Source organism: Canis aureus, chromosome 27, assembly GCF_053574225.1.
Source record: "Canis aureus isolate CA01 chromosome 27, VMU_Caureus_v.1.0, whole genome shotgun sequence".
NCBI lineage: Eukaryota > Metazoa > Chordata > Mammalia > Carnivora > Canidae > Canis > Canis aureus.
Window position 1 is genome coordinate 16,943,377 of NC_135637.1, and position 22,236 is coordinate 16,965,612.

Genomic DNA, 22,236 nt, shown 5'->3' on the forward strand with positions numbered 1-22,236 from the left:
CATAATCCATTGGTTTCTCTTTTTAAAAAAATTATTACTATATACTTGTGTGGCACCTTTTTACAGTAGCATTTCCTATCCCCTCCCGCCCCCCCCATCACTCCATGCAAAGAGCTGCTATGGGGTGTGGGGGCAACAAGAGAACAAATCTGTCAGGTTGGGGAGGGGGCAGTTTGTAAACTCGCAGGTCATTCTATAGCTGGGAGGGTGTCTGCTCTGGGTGTTAGCGTGTTAAGGACAGCGTGGCTGAGTAATAATGCCATTCCTGGAGGCAGCACTGGGCTGGGAGACCTGTGAGGAAGTAGCAGGTCCCTGGGGAGTCCAGGGTAATTGAATCAGCAGCACTCTAGTGCAGCTGAAAGCAAGGGCAGGGAAATAATAAAGTCAGCTCATAGCTCCTGGTAGCTCCTCTGTTCAACCTAAGGGGGAAATGTGACCGGAGGCTAGGGTCTCCACTTAGGCCCTGCTGACATCTGGAGCCAGGTAATCCTGTCGTGAGGGCCGCCCTGTGGACAGCAGTATGTTTAGCAGCGTCCCTGGCCTCAGCCCACTTGAGGGACCATCCTTCCCCAGTTGCAACAGAAATGTCTCCAAATAGTGCCAAAGATCCCTTTGAGACAAAACTGCCCCCTTTTGCTGCCCTAGGTCAACTGGAAAAGTTAGTTTGTTCACATATAAGCTACTTACTTTGGAGTCACACAGGGCTTCCTTCATTTAAAAATGCTAAGAAAAAGAGAAAAGTTGGTCAAGGTCAGGGTCAAATAGTTCAGCATATTTGAACGATAAATGGCCAATCAGAACATGGAAGAGTTCACCTCAGCAGCAATTAAATAAATACAGATTAAAACACTGAGACCGGGCAGCCCCGGTGGCGCAGCAGTTTAGCGCCGCCTGCAGCCCAGGGTGTGATCCTGGGGACTGGGGATCAAGTCCCATGTCGGGATCCCTGCATGGAGTCTGCTTCTCCCTCTGCTTGTGTCTCTCTCTCTCTCTGTCTCTATGAATAAATAAATTATTTTAAAATTAAAAAAAAAAACAACAACACTGAGACCCATGAGCAGAATTAACAAATGATAATGCATGGGTTGTCAGGGGCATGGCAAAAAAAGACACTCCCAAATTCTTCAGGTGAGAGCAAAAATTGGTGAAAATAGTTATCAAATAAATATACAAACATGCACGTAAAAGCGTTCATCAATGCACTGTTTGTAGTAGCAAAAAAAAAAGGTAATAAGCAAAGAGTCCTCAGCAGGGGATTAATAACATTATTGTAATCCATAAAATTGACATCATGTGGTCATTAAAATTATTATAGGCCTATATGTAACATAAGAGGATGTCCATTACAGGATTGTTTTCAAGAGGAAAAAGTGCTCTCGTTTCTGCCTGGAAAGCATGAGGAAGAGAAAAAATATGAGAGCTGATCTCTGGGTCGTAGGATGTTAATTATTATTATTACTTTCATCTTTACATATTCCTGAATTATTAGAAATATTTCATTTTTAGCCTGAATTCTTTAAAAAACAGTAATAAAAATTATACTGAGAGTTCTATAATTGCCACCCTTCCACCTGAGGGGCTCACTAACCCTCACGTGGTCTCTGCTTACGCTGTACCCCCACTGGGCTGCAGATGCTGGACTGTGCACTGAACACCAGGCTTCACTCCCGCTGACGCCTCAGAACCCACATGATCCCACTTTCTAGATGAAGGGCTTGGGACTCTGAAGAGATGACTACCCAAAGCCATGCTGTTCACAAGTAGTTCCTCGCTGCGATGCAGAATTCTCTGCTGTCCTTGAGGGAATGACCAAGACCAAATAAGCAACATCTCTGCATGTTTACCATTTATCTGTTAATCTCAATGATGGGAAAAGGCTTTGCTTATAGATTGTGCCACCTGTCCCCATAGCTCCTTTGCAGCCACACCAACTGACACACTTCCCAGAGGCCCCAAGTCAGCTTTCAGGAACATGCTGACCCTTGAAAACTCTGCTCTAAAGTCCTATCCCCCACTTCCATGCCAGCCCCACATCACCAGGCCTAGGGCCACCTCTCCTATGTACCTGCCCGTCTCAGTACTTCCTGTATACTCTGCCGTTTCCTTCCCTGCTTCCCTGTTATGACAGGTATTTGTCACTCCAGCAACGAGCAAGGCAATAAAGATGCAGAATTGGGGGGAAATGCTTTGAGTTACCTTTAGCCCCAACACTCAATATTTGGTGACTTTTTTGTCCCTTCTTCGATCCTTCCCTAAAATCCCAGCATGTAACACATACTTTGCTAAACTCTGGGCAAGAAAAACTAAGATGAGGTCCCTAATTCTAGAAACCCTCAGTCGAGGAAACCAGAAACCACCCAGAGAGTGCAGAGCAGGGAGGGGTTCTGGGTTGGAAGGCTGGGGAAGCTGAGTGATGGTCCAGGTCCTTCAATGGCTTTATTTATGTAGTTGGCAGCATTTTGAGTTTCCAAAACAGTGAACATGCCTCTAAATTGACCTAAGTAAAACAAAAACAAAAATAAAAACAAACCCCACAAATAAAAACATATTCCAGGGCCAAATGAATTATCGACCCAATTTGGCTATTGATATTACCTCTCCTTTCTATTGGCCTGGATAACTGAAATATATGCGCTCTTGGTGGGTGGGTGGGGGGTGGGGATGATTATGGATGAGTCAGCAGTGGGGTTGGCAAGAGGCAGTGGGAAGGACAGAGGATCTGAAGCCGGAGATGAAGTTCTTGTTCTGGTTCTGTTGTTAAATCTCAGTGAGGATTCTGGAAGTCACTTTACTTCTCACAACTTCCTCCTGTATGAGGTGGGAACACAAGTGAGCTTAACTCTATGACATGGTTGTAGATACTGTTTGTAAAAGCACTGAAAATGCAGAATGTACTCATCAATAATTCAAGTAGGAAGTAAAGAGGCAGGGGTTAGTCTTTGATATAAAGCCATTTTCACATTAAATCTGTTACATTGCTCAAAAGTTCAAATAAGCTCCAAGGAGAGGCTGATACCAGTGACAACTCACATGAGACAAACACATACCAGACTCGAATTACCAAAAAAGAATGAGATGGTAAAACATCCAGACACGGACATTTCTTTCACATACAAAGTTTGATTTAGCACCATGAATGCACATAGAATCCAAAAAGTCCAATGCAAACTACATAGATTTTTTGGGGGAAAAATAGTAAAAAAAAACAACTGCCACAAAGCCCTCGGAGATGGCTTATTTAAGGAGGACAAACCCCTTTGGGAAGAAAGGTTTAACAAGTAATAGGAGAAAATCATGGGGAATTACTGCTACATACTGCAGAAACATACTGGAAGGCAAACATGGTCCAAAGAAAAACCCTACTGAAAAAAAATGTCAAAAGTGGATTGTAAAACTGGTACCTGGCTCCAAGGTCAACAGCTTGAACAATCAAAAATGAAAAAGACCTGGCCTGATCCCAGGATTAGTAAGGGGCTTGCTCCAGAAAAGAGCTGTGTGTCCATGTCTCCTGAGAGCAAAGAGCCATAGTACTTGAGGGGCAGAATGTCTTGATCAGAGGACCAAATACTCTTGACCTTGAGCCTGAGAGATTCGATGTTGAGCACGTGGACCCAACAACTGGCATGCCCAGTGTTCACGGGCTCGCCCCACTGAGGGTAGGAGTGACTCACTTACAGCAGCACCTTGACAGAAACTTGGGCCTTCTTCTTCAAAGGTCGTAAGGAAACTGAAGGTCTGAACCTGTTATATGTCCCAATGCTGAAAGCAATGAAGGATGACTGCCTACAGCCAGTTATTAGGTGTCTCTTCACCTAGGAATTGCCATAACAGCAGGTTTCCATGACAGGAGAAGGGAGGAGGCTCCCAGGTACCATGGCTGAGCAGACCACAATCATTTCAACAGTGGCATTGGAAATGAGAAAATCCTCCGGAACAGGGAGTTGGAATTTCTGGTTCAGAGGATGCGCACATGCAGGTAATGCAAACACATTCAAAACCATGATGAGAAAACCTGTGGGCAGCTGGTGCCACCTGCAAGGGGGCTGGTAGAGGGCCGGAACGGAATAGTATCTTTGAGTTGTTGACAATTTTAGATGTCAGAATATAGTGTCCAGGGCCCACTCCTGAAGGAGCTTTTAAAACAAAACCCAAACAACTACCTTGGGAGAACATGCATGTTCAAAGAGGCCAAACATTTTATCAGGGTAAAGGGATGACTTCACTCAGGAAACCCAGGGACACAAGAAAACAACAACAATTTCCTTGAATATATTTGACTATTAAGGCAAGATATCTTCCTATATAAACCATTATCATGTTCCCACTACTCCAAAGAAGTCCAATAAATAAATTTACAGTGAAGGGCTCGAGGAGTCTGCAACAGTAGAAGTGCCCCAGAGCACCAGCACCTCCGCAGGCTCGCCTGTAGTTTGTTCTTGAATGTGATGCACTGGTGTTTTCAAGCTGCTTCACAGAATAGTTCCACAGGGTAGAGCCCAGTGGTGACTGAGGCCAAAGAGTATAGCACAAGAGGCGGTCAAAACCAAGGCTTCCATGCGATGCCTCTCTTCTTCTACGCGGACTAGAGAACGCTGGAGGGTAGCTTCAGGCCACAAGTTCTCCTGTGGCACCTGGTGGCTCGTGTGTTGTCTGCTGTGACTGTCACGCGGGGAAGAGCTCAGGAGGGCTCTCTCCATAGCAGTACTTGGCTATGGGGTCCCTATAGGTGTTCTCATGCTGCACGCTCTGTTGGCAAAAGGGAAGATAAGAGCGCCATGAGAGAGAGCAGAGGCTCACACACCTCCCTTGTGGGATGGTAGAGGTCAAACCCAGGACTGTGGGCCAGCACACCCTGCAGGAGCCTGGCACAGCTATCTCCAAATGCCACCAAGCGACGCCAGGCACTTGTTTGAAACAAAGGTGGATGCTCAACACCGAATGCCAACAACAAGCATGCGAATGGACAGAACATCACTGCATGACAATGGTTTCTTTTAATGTCAAAAGTAAGTTTTTTTTTTTTTTTTTAAGATTTTATTTATTTATTCATAGAGACAGAGAGAGAGGCTGAAAGACAGGCAGAGGGAGAAGCAGGCATCATACAGAGAGCCTGATGTGGGACTCGATCCAGGGTCTCCAGGATCACGCCCCGGGCTACAGGCGGCGCTAAACCGCTGCGCCACCGGGGCTGCCCAAAAGTAAGTTTTGTTCGTTTTTTAAAACAACCTAGCTACAACTTGGGCAACTCAAGACAACTATTTTCTCAGATGATGTTAAATTAGATTAAAATCCAGAGACTGTTTTGCTCCCAACTTCTGTGCTCCAAAGAAATTCAGTTCCTGGTACTGAACCCTGCAGAGATGAAGGAGACACCACTTCAAGGCGTTTTCACGAAGTTTTATGTACCTTGAGGTCTGGCACACAAGCCAAATCCCACAATACCACACAAGCCTCATTTGGTTAAGTAAATGGAACGTGGGATTTAACAAAGACAACCATCCCTGACGGCTAATTTTTCAGCAATTTGTTTTCATAACAAGCAACTTGAGTTTTTGGCTAGTCTGGAGTTCATTAATTAGCCCAAGACTAATGCTTAACATCTAAATTGTTAAGTATTAATCCAATTTATGGACACGCAGCAAATCTTTTTTGGGATACCACAATCAAAACAAACTAGGAACTGGGAACTCTTGCTTTACAATAAAAAGATAAAGTCAGAAAGGTTAACATCTTCCCTCAAGATTGGAAATGGTGTCTGGGTTTTATCAGTTGAGGAAAGACAATACTCCGCCTTTTCTAGCATTTCTCAGAATGAGAGACTGAATCAAAATGAGTCATGTGTTCGGCCTTCTTCCCCATCTCCTTTAAAGCCCATTCAAGTGGAAAGCTCTTCCAGCAACACAAGACCATCAGGAATTTCTTCATGTTTTCAAATGTTCATTATAATCCCTGAAGTATTTACCCCGTGATTCTGAATGCTCTGAGAGCAGACCAGAGGTGCACAAAGCGGCATAAAATTTAAAAAATGGGCTAACAGAAATCTGGCGAAAAGTGCAAGAGGCACAGAGAATGACAAACGAGTCTGCTATCTCAGATGAAGCCAGTACAGTCTTGGGAGACACCATGAACAGAAGGCAGAAGAAGCACACTTGTACACTACACACAGCTGGCGGTCTTAAAACTGAGAGCCCCAACGACCACCGGACCGCAGAAGTGGAGAGCTGAGGGAGCAGAGTGATGCAAAGGCCCAGACATGCAGACACTTGCAGGACTAGGGGCAGCGCTGAGTGCCCGAAGAGCAAAGCATTTATAGACAACATGCTTATGAGAACTGAGAGACTGACCACCCACAGATTTATTCGCCTATTTTTAAATGCCCACCTGCCCCTATCCCCTTGAATCCTAAAATAAACCACAACTCTGTTCCACAACAAATAACTACTTCCTTTAAACAAGTGGTTGCTGGAAAGCCTTAGTCATGTTTCAGAGACGTGGAGGAGAGAACTGCTCTCAGGAACTGGACTATTAGGACTCCCCCAGACTTAGAAATAATTGTACGCTTCCACTTGAAGTGCGGATATGCCAATCAGATAGGGGAGATGCAAGCTGATTAGACCCTGATTTAATATAAAGATTTTACTTTCCCAGCATGTACAAATCTCATAGTGACATTCTATTTTTTTTTTTTCATAGTGACATTCTAAATACCATCACTCTACCAAACAAAATTTGACACAGCTTTGCTTAAATCTCTTCTCTGTTATTATCCCACTAAGTGGCCCCCACTGCAAATTTCCGAGTTTTCTTCTCCACCCTGACTCCTACCTGCCCATCCCCCAGCTAGCGGCATCACAGCTTCTTTTTATTTATTTTTATTTTTTTTTATTTATTTATTTTTTGCATCACAGCTTCTGACCTGGGATGAGGTCCTGCATTTGGCCAGACACAATTCAAAGTGATCTTCGACGGCCATGAAGAGGTTCTGGAATGCCACGGCTGCGCGGTTGAGGAAGCGCTCCAGGAGAAGTTGCTATGGAAACAAAAGTTAGCACCTGTAATAAATTCCAGACTCAGCAGCACAGGGTAACCTTGGATATTTCTCCTAAATTAAGACCCTGCTGATATGGATGAGGGGGGCAGAGAGAAGGAGAGAGCAAGCTCAAATGAGCATGAGCCTGATACCCTATCCATCAGAGAGCTGATGAGCAACACAATGGACCCTCCCACAAATGAGCCACCCATGTCAGCAGGAAGCACTCCCTTCCTTGTTGACGCTGCCTCACAGCAGCAATCTCTGCCATCTACACAGTTCCCTTCTCAGCCCTACCTTCCAGAGACTCTTGTGTGGAGACTTCGATGCTCACCATCCAATAAAGGTATAGAGAAAGGACATGGAGGTGGCGGCAACCGCCCATACCTTGCTGGGCTGCAGGCAGCAGGACACACAGTACTCATAGGCACCACAGCAGCCATGGGGCAAGCAGCCATCACAGCGGTACTGCTTCGTGCCGGGGACGTTGACATTACAGCAGCCGTTCACCAGCAAATCCTTCCTTTCACAAATGTATCCTGGAAGTCAGAGACTCACCTGAGTAACAAGCCAGCAGTCCTCCCACCTCTCTACCGGGTGATCACACACAAAGCAGCAATACAAATGCTGCACACAAAGAACAGAGAGAAAGAACGTGGAGTGTGGAGCATGCCAAGCACCAGAGGGCCAGGAGTCAGACACGTGACCAGGACTTGCTTTCTGCATGCCGTAGTGTACAGGCAACATGGGCTCCCATGTGATGGGTAGGCTACATGTTCTCATCTACCTAAAACGACCTTCTGCTCTGTTGGCGTGTTTGATTTAATCACCATATGAAGTCATGCTTAACCAACACACTGAAGAAAAATGGTATTGTTTTCAAAAAAAAAAAGAAAAAGGAAAATAGAAAAAAACCAAAGGTTTCATTCCTGAAAGTGAGATCCATTTAGATTTAAAAGCCAACCAACCAACCCTCCAATCTTTACAAATATCTTTGAAACGCTTGGCATTTATTTGGAAGATTTCTGAAAAAGAAATAGTCACGCTGAACCTTCATAAGTTGATTTAGGCTGTAAGTACATAGGCCAGGAATTCTCAGAATCTGGGAATGCAGGTTCTCTAATACCCAAGGGAGAAAAATCCTAATTCCCTCCACTCCTTATAAATCCCTCTGTAAACACACTGCCTCCAACCTAGTCAAACCGAAACCCAACTCAAGTAAAGACTCTCCTCATAAAAACTACTTTATTGTTCAGAGCTGCTAAACAGACATTTTTCTACAACCTTCTGGGAGTGGGACAGAAAAATGTAAGAAGTGCATGAGGGACACCACACAGCTCTTGGGAAACTCCCAGGTGCATGCATGGGCCCACAGGTGCAGAGCAGCTGTTGCCAGCATCATTCCATTCCAAATACCCCAGCTTCTTAATCCTCAAAGGATGAGACTTGGTGAAGTATAAAGTTGTTTTCAGAAATTACTCTGGAAAACAAAGTCTGTACAAAAGCCGGTGGCACCAGTAAAATAACAATGGAAGAGATGCAGAGGGCCCTCAGTTAACACCTGGAAAACCAGGGCCTGGAAAGAACCAGACCCCAGTTACCTAAGAACAGATGATGTTAAAGTTAGATTAAGCTCCAGAGCATGTACTTAAAACTAAGACAGGACTACTCAAATGCCATAATATATGCTTCTTGGATTCTTTTTTAACTACTTTGACTCATTTTCTTCACAGGGATTATATAAACCAACACAAATCCAAAGAAGCCAGCACTGTTTCTCAAAATTCAGCCGCAAATGATACACTGCAATCTTATCACCTGTCAGGAGACGGAAAATATAACATGACCTAAACTCCACTTGTTGAAATTATCTTTCAGTCTCTTTCTCTTTTCTCTATCCTATCCCGTCATCTACCTTTGTGCCCCTCCTTTGGTGCCCCGGTGCTCAATGCTAGTATTTAGTCTTGAAACCACAGGGCTTTCTGATTTCTGGTAAGAGAGCGCATTAGGATTTCTCCTCTTGCATCGTAAATTCTACTCATGCCAATGTTGTTTCCAACAAGGAGTTCAGTAAGATGACAACCTCAGAGTGTGTCTCGACTGACTAGGAAATTAAATTCTAACCTTGGAAAAGTTTGTCATTCTAATTGGTTGTCTTATTTAATAACTGTTACCCTGGCAACATTCATGGTGGCATCTGCTTATGCAAAGGCATCAATTACTGCAAGTTTTCTTTATGAAATTGTTTATTTCCTCTCATGGTCATGGAGGTACAATACAACCTATGGCCCCAGGATTTTTATTAATGGATTCTTGGAACTTTCTACTTAAGAAGTCTGAGAGGCTTTGTCTCACTTGAATTAATCAGAGGAAAATTATTCTTGTGTTAGCTAAAACAAAAGAAAATGAAGGTCACTTGTAACCTAGTATTAACTATTAAAGTCAAAGCATATGATTTCATGTTTTCTCACTGGGTGTCATGGAAACAAAACAGTTTCTAAGAAAAAAAGGACTGAACTCCCAAGTTCTGTCTCAGCCCTAGATCTCCCCGCTGACCAGCTGTATCATCTTATGGAAGTAAATTTCCTTTGTCAAACTTTGTTTAAAAAACAAAACAAGAGGCTATTTGCAATACTATTTGCTTTTCTAACATGATCTTCAAGACAGAATCTGGCACTGGCATCACTGCTGGCTTGTCACTCCATCTTTGTGCAAAATTTTCCAGTTCAACTACCTTAGATGGGTATATTTCCTCTGATCCCTTCCCTTAATTCTAAGTAATCTCATCTGGTCTGATGCCTTTGAGGTCTCTTTTGGAAAGTTGGGGTTTTTTTTTTGTGGTTTCTGTTCATTTGTGTTTTGCTGGGAATGCAACTTTTCTTGAAAAGAACAGTAAATGAACTCTTGTTTCATTTTACAGATAGCATGCCTGCATTTTGTTCAGTCATCATGTATGGCTGAATATTCTAATTCAAGGTTGACCTGTGTTGATTCCAGTACTGCCACATTCACAATCCATTTGTGCTGAGACTCTCTGAAATGAGCAAAATTTACTCCTGCAAACAAACCAATCAGATTATTTGCAAACCACCAGTTGAAAAAAGAAAAAAGAGTCTGCAAAAACTATCAGGGAACTCTGAAAACTGTTTAGACAGTTGACATTAAGGGATAGTCCTACCCTATTGGTGTGATAATGCTGCCCTGATCATGGTTTATGAGTCCTTGTCATTGTAGGTAAGTTCCTGAGCCTCTTGGTGCCTGTGTCTTCACCTATAAAGTGCCAAGAGCAATGCCTATGTTGTAGGACTATTGTAAAAATCAGAGATATTCCAGGAGAGGTTTTAGCCTAGTGCCCAGCACGCAGATAAGAGCTCAACTGTGCATTCATGGGAGTTCCTCTTCAGGAAGACTGGGCCAGCCTTCAAATGGTGAGATCTCAACCAGCTAATCCAACCACCTCAACAGCACAGGAATCGCCTTTCTTCCAGACTAAAAGAAGGCAAGAAAACTCTGGGAGAAAAAGATACAGACAGACAGGCTGCCGTTTTCACTGTAAGAGTAACACATGTTGAGTGTGTTTATCATTTGGACACCTAGGTATCTCAAGTCAGTTAAGCGTACGACTTGATTTTGGCACAAGTCAGGATCTCAGAGTTGTGGAATCAAGCCCTGTGTTGGGCTCCACACTCAGTGGGGAGTCTGATTCTCTCTCTCTTCCTCTGCCCCTCCCCCTGCTCATGCACATATGTGCACAAGCACTCTTTCTCTTTCTCTCTCTAAAATAAGTAAATAGGGCACCTGGGTGGCTCAGTTGGTTAAACATCTGTCTTTGGCTCAGGTCATGATCCCAGAGTCCTGGGATCGAGTTCCACATTGGGCTCCCTGCTCAGTAGGGAGTCTGCTTCTCACTCTCCCCTTCTCCCCACTTGTGAGCTCTCTCTCAAATAAAATCTTTTAAAAATTAAGTAAATTATTAATAATAATAAAAATGAATGTGTTTATTATTCATTCATCACCTAGTCAGTCAGTTAAAAGCACATTTCATACGCGCCAGAACTGTGTGACTATTATGCAGGCCACCAAGGAGGAACACTAGCTACCCTGTAGAATCACCACTAAAATAAGATAACACTGGCAAGGTCTGCGGCCAGGAAGCGATGGGTAGGAACTAGCTAGCACAGGGGCTGGCTCATGACCAACTGCTGAAACCATGAGCACAAGGAGCTTCAAAGACAGAATCATCACACTAAACTTCTCTGACAGTGAAGGGAGCCTTGAATGACAAGTAAGGTATGAAAGACAGAGATGTGAGAAATGCTGGGAAATGCACTGTATAAAACCACAGCAATGGACTCCCACTGTAGCCCTTCACTGGCTGCAGAGAAGAGGGGAGGAAGCCCTACCTAGCTCATCCGTGATGAGGTGCTTCCCTTGAATGGAGTTCCGGCACTGGTTGCCAGGCCGACTGCTGTTCCCCAGGTGAAATTGCACCTTCCACGGAATGGGCTGGTCGTGGTCTTGAACCTGGAGGAGATTCCGATCTCTCACTGCTCTTTCCTCCTACAAAGAGACCACAAATGGGAAGGTTAAAGTATCCTTTCTTGCATTCCCAGCCAAAGCTGTAATCTAAAATGCAACATAGGGCAGCCCGGGTGGCTCAGAGGTTTAGCGCTGTCTTCAGCTCAGGGCGTGATCCTGGAGACCAGGGATTGAGTCCCACATCAGGCTCCCTGCATGGAGCCTGCTTCTCCCTCCGCCTGTGTCTCTGCCTCTCTCTCTCTGTGTCTCTAGTGAATAAATAAATAAAATCTTTAAAAAGATGCAAAATAAACCTGTAGGAAAAATAACAAATTAAAGCTATGCTTCAAAAGTGGCTTACTTTTACATCAACGGCCTTTGGATTCGATGCATTTTGTAAATGTGTATGAAAACTTTAATTTCACACAAAACTTAGGAGAGAAAAAGTTCTAAACTTTTTCTTTCTGATGGTTAATCATTTAAAATACTTTCTTATAATAAAACAAATACATTACTGAATAGAACATAAAATTTGAAAACACCTTTAAAATAGAAGAAGAAACTTCAAAGGAATTTTGCAACTGTCATTTCAGACAATACCTGGACTCATCTGAAGCACAAGTTCACTCTCATTTGCTGTTATGAGTACTTCAAGGATAAGTAAGCTTAGGGGAATACTGAATTGAGAGGTTAGTTTTAGGAGCATGAAGAAGCATGTTAACTTGCAAATTTCCCCTTTTTTTCCTAAGACAGACTTCCAGCCAGCCCTTAACCTACACATGCAAAGGGCCATGCTGCTCCAGAGGCAAGCACTTATGCTTTCCTCCTAGCCTCCAAACTGCAGCCAAGCTTTCAAAACTGCTTTTCCTATATTATTGCAGAAACTAAGGGGGAAGGTGCCTAACTACCAGAAAACAAGCCAAGCATGAAACAGCCATCTTCTGAATCCTTCAAGCTGCTGCTGGAAAACACCACAATCATACAAGACTCTCTCCCAAAGACTTTTTATATATTTTAAACATCCTACCTTTTCAATAGAATTCTTGGCTTTTACCATTAAGAATGACCTGTGATGTGTCACCAGCAAAAGGGATTAGCCTTGAAAGTTTGATGGCAAAGGATATATACTTTAAAACAATGAAATAGAGCTTCACGGTTACTAATATTTCCTTAGGAAAGCAACCTAGGAAGAGCTATTAATATTTAAGATATACATATCCACATATACTTTGGGCACAGCAAACATTTTTGAGCTTTTTTTATAGAAAGTACTAATGTGTAAGGATGAACCAGGATGTTTACTATAGCACTGCTTATATGGTAGGAAAAACCTGGAAACCCAACAGAGAAATGACTGAACAACACTGGTATAGCTATGGCTATTATAAAAATCCCAGATGAGAGTGATATGTATTTATCTAGCGTGGCTCTTAAATCCTGCCTTGGACATTATTGTACGACTTTATTTTTTTATTTATGTATTTATTTTTAAGATTTTATTTATTAATGAGAGACACACAGAGAGAGAGAGAGAGAGAGAAGCAGAGACACAGGCAGAGGGAGAAGCAGACTCCACGCAGGGAGCCTGATGTGGGACTCAATCCCAGGTCTCCAGGATCACACCCTGGGCTGAAGGCGGTGCTAAACCTCTGAGCCACCCGGGCTCATGTATACTCATGTACAACTTTAAAACAAACTCTTGATTTCTGAGTCCAACTTCAGACATAGTAAAAATCTCTCTGGATGAGACCTGGGAATTACTATTGTTAAAGTACCTGAATGATTTTAATACACAGAGTACTGTGTGTAGACTACTGGATAGATGTCCACAATACATTAAGTGAAAAAAAAAAAAAGGTTACAAAATGATGTGCATATTATCACACAGTATGATAACAATTATAATAACATACACATACACGTTTGTAAGAACTGAAATAAAAGTATGGAAAGATATTCTACAGACTATTAACGTAGAAGGGATAAGGTTTTCTGCCATCTTTGGCAAATTAATATTTTTATTAATATTTTTAAATTAAAATAATAAAAACATGAGTGTTATTAACAAGACACTGAGGTATCTATGTGAACTCTGTACTAGCCTTGAAACTTTTAAATCTGTAATTGTTCCAAAATAAAAATGTTATTTAAAAAAAGCATGATTAACAACATTAAAGATAAAAAATTGCTCACAATCCCATTGCTTAAATAAAACTATCAATTTTTATATATTAACTTCTAACCTTTGACCCCAGCATTTAGAATACAAATTCCCTGCATTCAGCTCTTGACACTAATTGGATGGTAAACCATTCAAGTACCTACCTTACCTTGATAATAACATTTTCAAGACTATCTAATCATCTATCATGCTGATGTGCTATAATTCAGTAAACACTCTCTACAGAACGTTGACCCATACCAAGTTTTTGTTATCATAGATAGCAATTGCAATAAAAACAGAGGTTTTGGGGGCGCCTGAGTGGCTCAGTTGGTGGAGTGTCAGCCCTTGGCCCAGGTCATGATCTCAGGGTCCTAGGGCTGAGTCCCACATTGGGCTCCCTGCTCAGCAGGGAGTCTGCTTTTCCCTCTCCCTCTGCCTCTCCTCAGCACTCAGGCTTTCTCTCTCTCTGTTAAATGAATAAATAAAATCTTTTAAAAAATAAAATAAAAACAGAAGTTTTGTTTATTCCCTTGAATGACTTGTAATAATAATTATTAGAAACAGTCATTGCTGTATAGTGCCAAATAATTTCCTTGGAGTTCTACGTGCCATTCAGGGTATTACCAGCATTTACATAACAGTGTTTACAATTTCAACACCACTGCACCAGTACTGGAGTTTGTTTTTTAATTTACCAAGTGTGAAGTAGTCACATTTAGTGGCTTTAATTTTTATTCTGTCCTTCCTTTGGTTTCATTTACAGGGAGGAACTGGCACTGGCAGAAACCGGGTAGGTCATACAAAAACAGCATCTGTGTTCCTTGGTTGGCGCAAGAAGAGGGGCTAACTGCAGAAGCCTTGGGAATATGGGACGAATCACTTTGGTGGACGCGGCCTGACTACCTGTAAATTTATACTCTTCTGCTCTGCTGGGACCCTATCAGTTAACTGCAGAATCAAGCGATGTGCAAATGAAATTGAGCTTCAAATGCTGCCCTAGATAAATTCATAGCCATAAAGATCAGTAAGCAGCTGGTCAAAGTACCCTGGATCTCACAATGAGGCTAAAAGTACTCTTACCACTACTCTCAAACTGTCCTGTTACCTCTTCCCGAGAGAAAACAGAAGTTCACAGATAAGTGCATCTCAGAAGGGCTTCTTCCACATAACTCTGCTCCTGGTAAACAGGGAGGCTAGTATTCCAGCACTTAAACTTGTTTTCAAATATGAATAATCAAGACCTTGCCAAGAGGATTTGGTAAGAGTTGTACAATCAAAAAAGACTGTACAAGAGATAGAGTGAGACAAGTAGCAAATGTCACGAATTAGTATACGTTTGCTTTTCTGAGGGTCCAGTCTCACCAACAGTGTAATGAAGGGGCGCTGAGGGGATTCCTTCCATGGTTTTAAACCCTTTCCAAACTGACCTACCTACCCTATTAGGTTGTCTTCATTCTAGGCTTTTGTACATATACACGTGCATGCACATGTGTGTGAGTGCCTGCATGTATGTTCCCCCCACAAAGGTATCAAGTCCTCACAATGCAATAAAGATATATAGACAAGGGGAGCCAGTACTCTATTCTCAGAATCCCCAGAGCAATCGATAAAGAAGTGTGTACAAGAATCAGTGCAATCAACCACAACAGACATCCACACAGGGTGCATGGGGGTACAAAGAGTGGAAACAAAAAGGAGCAAAACAAGCAGAAAAACATGAGACCTTTCTTCATCAATTATAAAGCACTATAGTAATGTTTTCATTACTAGTATATGGTACTTAACCTTATTCTAAAAGGAGTATTTCAATAGCTGCCCCATCTATTTTCCAGGGGCTACGACAAGGGTCAAATGAGATAAATGTCCCATGGTTGGTGAATTACGGGTCATGTTCTGTACCCTGGGCCGTACTTAAACTTTCTGAAAAATACACATACCTTGGTGATCCAAACAAAGCAAAACAAAAACAGATTAGCAATTCTCTTATGATTTGTTAACACTTCAGAAGTATCTAACTCACACATTTAATCCACTGCAATTTACATAGTTATTTTAAAAGCTAAAGATTGTTAATATATTTCCAGTGAGTTATGCCAAGAGTCCTGAGACTTTCAAGGACTGCTCCACCGGAACGTGAGAACATTTATTTACATGAGAGGACTCTAAGGACCCTCTGACTCCAAGACTGGGATTTCTTCCGTCTCAGCTTAGATGCCCCACAGGGGTAGGCCCACCCTGCTGCTCTGTCACAACACCTTGCTGTTTCCTTCCTTTGGTACATAAATTGTCATCTGAAATCATTCTGGCCACTCTCCATTTCTGCCCCCTTATTCTCTGGCAGATTATAGGCTTTTGGAGAGTGAGACCTCATCTGCTTTGCCCCCCGCTGTGTCTCCACCACCTAGCAGACAGGACCTAGCCCACGGCGGAGGTTCACTAAACATTTGTTAAGTAAAGGTGCTCAAGACAGTTGGCACCCGTTCCTCTCCCCCAACGGCATCTCCACCACTGTCATTAATTTCTCCTGCACTCCCATCTCTACAATTTCAACTATCCCCCAAAGCATTAATTAACTTGAAAACCAAAGAAAAGAGGAATTCAAAGCAACAGAGGATAATCAGCTAGTCTCCAGGCACAGCAGCTGCGTCTGCTCCAAGTTCAGAGTTTCTCCAAAGCAAAGCATGGGGCCCTACCTAGCCTTACAACTTTTCATGGCCTCTTCTCAATTCAATCCCAACACACACACACCAGGGCCCTAAACACTCCACACAATATCTCCGTCTCACAGAAAGAGAAATTGAGGCTAGGCAAAATACGTCAAACTCACCTCTAGTCGAACAGCTCAGGGGTGATGGATAACCAGAATTGCAGCAGGGAGCAGAGCAAGAGGAGCAAACTCAAATGTATATGAACAGCATCAGCCAGAATGGGCTCTGAGTTGTGGGTCCCAAGGACCTTTCTTATTCTTTATATTGAGAATCTTGATATGTGGGTTTATAAGGATCATGGCTATTGATATTTATCACATTGGAAATTAAAAAAATAAATTCTTAAAAAACTTAAATTATCTATTCAACTGAAAATAATAGACCTATTATATGTTAACAGGGTTTGTCTGTGAAAAAAATGTTCTTCAAAACAAAAATTTGGTGAGAAAATAATTCTACTTTTCTGCCAATCTTAAAATCTAATCAAATAAAATCAAATATTAAAATCTGGCTGAAGGGAAGACAGCTGGATTCTCCCATCTCCCTCTGCGTTGTTATAGTTTGTTTGGGCTGACGCATATGAGGAAAATCTACCTCACACAGATGTCTAGTTGAAATGGAAGGGATATTCTTTTTTTTTTTAAGATTATTTATTTATTCATGAGAGACACAGAGAGAGAGAGAAAGAGAGAGAGAGAGAGAGAAGCAGAGACACAGGCAGAGGGAGAAGCAGGCTCCATGCAGGGAGCCCAATGTGAGACTCGATCCCGGGACTCCAGGATCACGCCCCGGGCTGAAGGCAGGTGCTCAACTGCTGAGCCACCCAGGGATCCCTGGAAGGGATATTCTAATGTCTTTTTCTTTTCTTTTCTTTTTTAAGACTTATTTATTTATTCATCAGAGACATAGAAAGAAGTAGAGACACAGGCAGAGAGAGAAACAGGCTCCACACCTGATGTGGGACGTGATCCCAGGACCCCGGGATCACGCCCTGAGCCAAAGGCAGATGCTCAACCGCTGAGCCACCCAGGCGTCCCCTAATGGCTTTTTCAAATAATTACAGATAATGTTCTTTGGTACTACATCAGAACTTGACAAGTGTAGTTTCTTAAAAGTTCATTGTCAATGGTGTAGCCACTTTGGAAGACAGTCTGGCAGTTCCTCAAAAAGTTAAACATGGGTTACCACATGACCCATCAATTCTACTCCTAGGACCATACCCCAAAAGAACTAAAAACATATTTCCATATAAAACCTTGTACACCAACGTTCATAGCAGCATTTATTAATAACCAAAAGGTAAAAACAAGCCAAGTGTCCACCAACTGATGAACAAAAACCAAAATGCAGTAGATGGATACAACAGAATATTATCCACATATAAAATGAAGTACTAATCGATGCTACAACACGGATGAACCTTGAAAACACTGGCTTCAAACTGAAAGAAGAGTACATACTGTATGATTTCTTAATATGAAATGTCCAAAACAGCAAATCCACAGAGACAAGAGAGTTGACTAGGGGCTGCCAAGAGCTGATGGGCAGGGCTAGAGACTTACAGGTAAAGCGTTTCTTAGTGTTTATTAGGCTGCTGGAGGGATCAAACCCAGAGAAATCTGCCAACAGTTTTAGGAGAATCACAATCACCCCTCCCCAATCAATCATGGCCATTGATCACAGGTTTTTAAAAAAGACAACACTAATTTTAAAATAAATACACAAGGTGCATGAGAGTACTTAAAAGATGGTTGTAGGGAAGGTCACAGAGTAGACAGCATCTGGGTCAAGACATAAAAAATTAGTTGGAGAAGAAAGGAGAAGTCATCCCAATTAAAAAGACTCACGACTCACTTGTTCAAACCATACTTAAGTATCCATTAAATGCCTGGCAGTATTCTAGGGGTGAGATTCCATGAACAACACAGACAACGTCCCTTTCTTAAAAACATTACTGCCTAGAAGGGAGAGGGAGGGAAGACAGATAAACGAGTTTATGAACAAGAAATGTTCAGTTAGTGATTCCTAGTACAAAGAAAATAAGACCGGTCCACAGGCAAGGAATCTTAATTTAGATTGTGTCACCCACTGTGGCCTGAGGCAGTAACAGTTCACCTGGCCTGAAAGGATAAAAAAGACTCAACTCACCATGCAGTGAACCTGGAATAGAGTCTGAAGTTTTATTGGAGTGCAACAGACACCCAAAGAAGGATTATACCTAGGGGAGAACTGTGACATTTTTTTCTTCCAGATTATCACCCCTATTAACACTGGGTAGAGAAGAGACTGTTGGACAAGAAAGGAAGCAGAGACCTGGGGCACCTGGGTGGCTCAGTCGGTTGAGCATTGGACTCTTGGTATCGACTCAGGTCATGATCTCAGGGCCATGGGATTGAACCCCACATCGGGCTCCACGCTGAGCACAGAGTCAGCTTCAGATTCTCTCCCCGCCTCTCCCTCTGTTCCTACCTCTGCTTGTGTGCTAGCTCTCGTGAGCTCTCTCTCTTTAAAAAAAAAGAAAGAAAAGAAAAAGAAGCAGCGACCTGCTGGTGGGCTACTGTAGTAGTCCAGACAATGTAGCCTGACCTCGGGAAGCACCAGGAACCCAGTGACAATGAGGACAAAATAACAGAATAAGGATACACTGTGGAGGCAGAGGCAATGTTTTGGATGTGGGGAGTGAGAAAAAGAAGGAAGTTATTTGTGGCTCTTCTACCTGGTGAACAGTAATGCCACTGAGTGAGCCTGGGAAGACTAAAGAGGAACTGTTGGTGATGGAAAATCAGGAGTCCTGTTTTTTGTTTTTAAAGATTTTATTTATTCACGAGAGACACAGAGAGAGAGAGAGAGAGGCAGAGACAAAGGCAGAGGGAGAAGCAGGCTCCATGCAGGGAGCCTGATGCGGGACTCCATCCCAGGACTCCAGGATCACGCCCTGGGCCAAAGGCAGGCGCTTAACCACTGAGCCACTCCGGCGTCCCAAGAGTCCTGTTTTGGCCAAGAATGAGAAACCTATGACACATTCAAAAAGACATCAAGCAGGCAACTAGATAGAAGAATTGGGGGTTTTCTGGATAGATCTAGGCTAAAATTACAAATCTGGGTATCAAGAGCACACAGCTAGAATTTAAACAATGGCCCAAAAATCGCCTGGGTCAGGTAGGGAGGAATACAGAGATCTGAGTCCTGGCTCACTAGAATACTCAGAGGTCTGCCAGACAGAGAAGGAAAAACAGGTGACAACAAGCAGGTGTCTGTGAGGTCGCAGAAAACACCAGTCCCAGAAGCACTTAATTCTTGAATGTCATGAACACATCCTAAGGTAAGAGGTGGGGTACAGCTCCGCATCTTCCCCTTCTGCAGCTCCTCCACTGATCCTATTAAACTAAGGTGACCACGTAGTTTATTTTATGTTCATTAATATATTTTACTTATGATCGTGATCCTTGAGACCATCAGAGCAACAGCACAAACCGGCATTGCACCCACACACTTTGGGTATGTTCACCCTAAAAACTCAAAAGGCTCAAACCCGACTCCTAAACAAACTTCCAACGCTTTGGTCACATTTCCCACATTGCCTTTTCTTCCAGAAATTCTCACACGGGAGAAAAAACTAAGTGGATGGGGAGGTGACCAGAGATTTTCATGCGGGACGCCGGGGTGGCGCAGTGGTTGAGCAGCTAGCTGCCCTGGGCTCGGGTCGTGATCCCGGGTCCCGGGATGGAGTCCCGCATCCGGCTCCCTGCAGGGAGCTTGCATCTCTCTCTGCCTGTCTCTGCCTCTGTGTCTCCCGTGAATAAATACATAAAAATCTTTAAAAAAAAAAAAAAAAAGAGGAAAAGAAAAAAGAAAATTTCATGCAACCAAGTTATGCACAGAAAGGGCACCTCACGGGTCCTGCTGGGTCTCCCAGCCGGGTCGCTGAGGCCCCAAAGTAAACGCAGGCCAGGCACGCCAGCGCCGGCCTCGCAGCTTGGCTCCCCACACCTCCGACCCGCCGAGTCTCAGTTTCCCCCGCGGCCCTCTGGGGACGCCCGCCCCCCAAGACTGCCGGCAGGCGACGCAAGAAACGCACGCCCGGTCTACGCTCAGGGGCCGGCAGGTGGAAGGCGCACGGAGGCAGGCAGGTTGGCAGCCCCGGCCAGGGCCCGGAGACCTGGGTTCGAGCGCCCCCGGGGCCCCCGGCCGGGCAGCGCCTTCTAGCTCCGGCACCAACGGAACGGGCAGGTCTCGGTTCCGGCGCACCGGCCCCTCGGACACACCCGCAGCGCGGCCGCAGAGGCGGCTCCCCCACCCCGGAGGAGAGCCGGGCGGGCGGGGGCGGCCACTCACCTGCTTGAAGGTGCTGCTGAGGAAGTAGACGAGCGACAGCCCGAAGACCAGGGCGAGCACCCACCTCTTCCGGAGGAGCCGGCGCCACACCATGGCCGCCAGGTTCACCATGCCGGCGCGGACGCGGGGCGCGGCGGCCGGGGCGCGGAGCGGGGCAGGCCCGGAGCCCGGGCGGCATGGCCCCTAGGCGGCCCGCAGCCCCATCCCCCCGGCGGGCGCCGGCCCCCCGGCCTCCAGCCCAGCCAGCTCCCGGCAGCCTCCCCGCGCCGCCCCACGTGACCCCGCGCTCACGCCCCGCCTCCGCTCGGCTCGCGTCGCCCACCTGCCTCGCTCGGCCCCTCCCCATTGGTCCCTGAGAAGCGGCCGCCTCCTATTGGCTGAGCCCCGGAAAGGGGGCGGGCAATCGCGTGCGCACCGCGGGAGGAGCCGCGCCGCGGTCTTAGCGCCGGGCCGCGGCCACCTGCGAGAAAACCCGACCGGAGGCCGGAAGCACTCGGAAGTCACGTGCTCCCCGGGCCGCGCGAGTGATTGGCTTGGAAGGACGCGAAGGATGCCGCTGTGATTGCTGAATTGTCCGGGCAGGTAAAAAAGAGAAGGCGCTTTTCCCTCCAGAACGGTCCGTGTCGTCTCCTGCCCTTGCAGTCCTAGGGCGTTCTGTGCTGAACGTTGGCTGCGGGGATGAGAGATGCTCGCGGCTTTGTTCCGCAGGCGCACCTGCCGGCTGCCCGGGCGTGGAACGCAGGAGATGCTCTCGCGTGCGTTTCGGCGCAGTCCTCTTACGGCCTGGGGGCGCAACTTAAAGCGTGCATGGAGAAGTCTCAGGGTAATTCCTCACGGGGATGTGGTACGACGAATGGAGCAGAGGCTTAAGGGGCGTTTCATTCAGTCATTCGGAGGCATTTTACGTGCAGAATTTTATTCCTGAATTCAATAATGGAATAATTGTGTATCGCCTGCTCCCAACAGTGAATCTGAAGCCCCTCGAAAGCGAGCATCTGAAAGTAGAATCTTGGGCATGTGATTCAGGAAGCTGTGTCAGATTTGAGATTTGTATTTTGGAGAGGCTGTATTTTGTTTTCCCCAAGGATCTGCAAGTGATGGGGAATCCTTGGGAGGGGGCGTTAAGGTGACCTTGCATGTTCTTGAAAAATATTTTCATAATGAGCTTTCCTTCATGATGTGGAAATGGTGCTACTGACCCCGTTTCTTAACAGATTTTCCCAAACAGAGGTTTAGCCAGTGAATTATCTCTACTCAGTGGTCCTAGTGATGCCAGTGCTGTCCCTAGAAGAAGGTGGTCAGCATTAGGAAATCATTCAACAACCAATTATGATGTCCTTAACTAAAAGATACCATCTTTGGTCCTGTTACCCCCCCCCCAAAAAAAAATTCAAGTCTCAATCTATTCATGGAAAGTTTACAGCTTTTATTTTCTAGGGTGAAAGTTTAGGGAAGGAGGAAGGGATATACAAAAAGGTAAC

General features: G+C 44.5%; 2 protein-coding genes and 1 long non-coding RNA gene across 16 annotated transcripts in view; 2 read left to right on the forward strand and 1 right to left on the reverse strand.

The window, feature by feature from the left end:
- Window positions 1-2,411: 2,411 nt before the first annotated feature.
- On the reverse strand, window positions 2,412-20,986 carry SPRING1 (SREBF pathway regulator in golgi 1). 4 transcript variants are annotated; one of them, XM_077875794.1, is made up of 5 exons: window positions 20,820-20,986; window positions 11,434-11,590; window positions 7,418-7,569; window positions 6,917-7,030; window positions 2,412-2,808 (listed from the first exon to the last, which is right to left on the reverse strand). In XM_077875794.1, the coding sequence occupies exons 1-5, from the start codon at window positions 20,931-20,933 to the stop codon at window positions 2,758-2,760; spliced, it is 588 nt and encodes a 195-aa protein (XP_077731920.1). In that variant the 5' UTR covers window positions 20,934-20,986; the 3' UTR covers window positions 2,412-2,757. The 4 variants fall into 4 exon arrangements, with proteins under 4 accessions (XP_077731920.1, XP_077731919.1, XP_077731921.1 ...); XM_077875793.1 differs by lacking the exon at window positions 2,412-2,808 and adding an exon at window positions 2,919-4,746 and having other exon boundaries at window positions 20,820-20,971; XM_077875795.1 differs by lacking the exon at window positions 2,412-2,808 and adding an exon at window positions 2,919-4,746 and having other exon boundaries at window positions 20,756-20,955.
- LOC144299921 (uncharacterized) lies at window positions 6,713-16,776 on the forward strand. Its single transcript, XR_013366566.1, has 2 exons — window positions 6,713-11,615; window positions 14,476-16,776. It is a non-coding gene; the product is annotated as an uncharacterized LOC144299921 (long non-coding RNA).
- A 157-nt stretch (window positions 20,987-21,143) lies between the features above and the next one.
- The window catches only part of RNFT2 (ring finger protein, transmembrane 2), a 97,254-nt gene continuing 96,161 nt past the window's right edge, over window positions 21,144-22,236 (forward strand). For 5 of the 11 annotated variants that reach the window (XR_013366565.1, XM_077875787.1, XM_077875790.1 and 2 more), the window contains exon 1: window positions 21,152-21,337. The gene's annotated coding sequence lies outside the window, so the exon portion shown is untranslated. Of the gene's footprint in view, window positions 21,338-21,463; window positions 21,579-22,236 lie in introns of all 11 variants that reach the window. The other 6 variants (XM_077875784.1, XM_077875783.1, XM_077875792.1 and 3 more) reach the window with 4 other exon arrangements.

Excerpts from the sequence above, each read along its gene's own strand:
- SPRING1 (XM_077875793.1), bottom strand. The coding sequence starts at position 20,933 with ATGCCGCCCGGGCTCCGGGCCTGCCCCGCTCCGCGCCCCGGCCGCCGC. Across the intron at positions 11,591-20,819 it reads CGCCGGCTCCTCCGGAAGAG|GAGGAAAGAGCAGTGAGAGA; the intron begins GTGGGTGCTCGC and ends GTCTCTTTGTAG. Across the intron at positions 7,570-11,433 it reads CCTCATCACGGATGAGCTAG|GATACATTTGTGAAAGGAAG; the intron begins GTAGGGCTTCCT and ends TCTGACTTCCAG.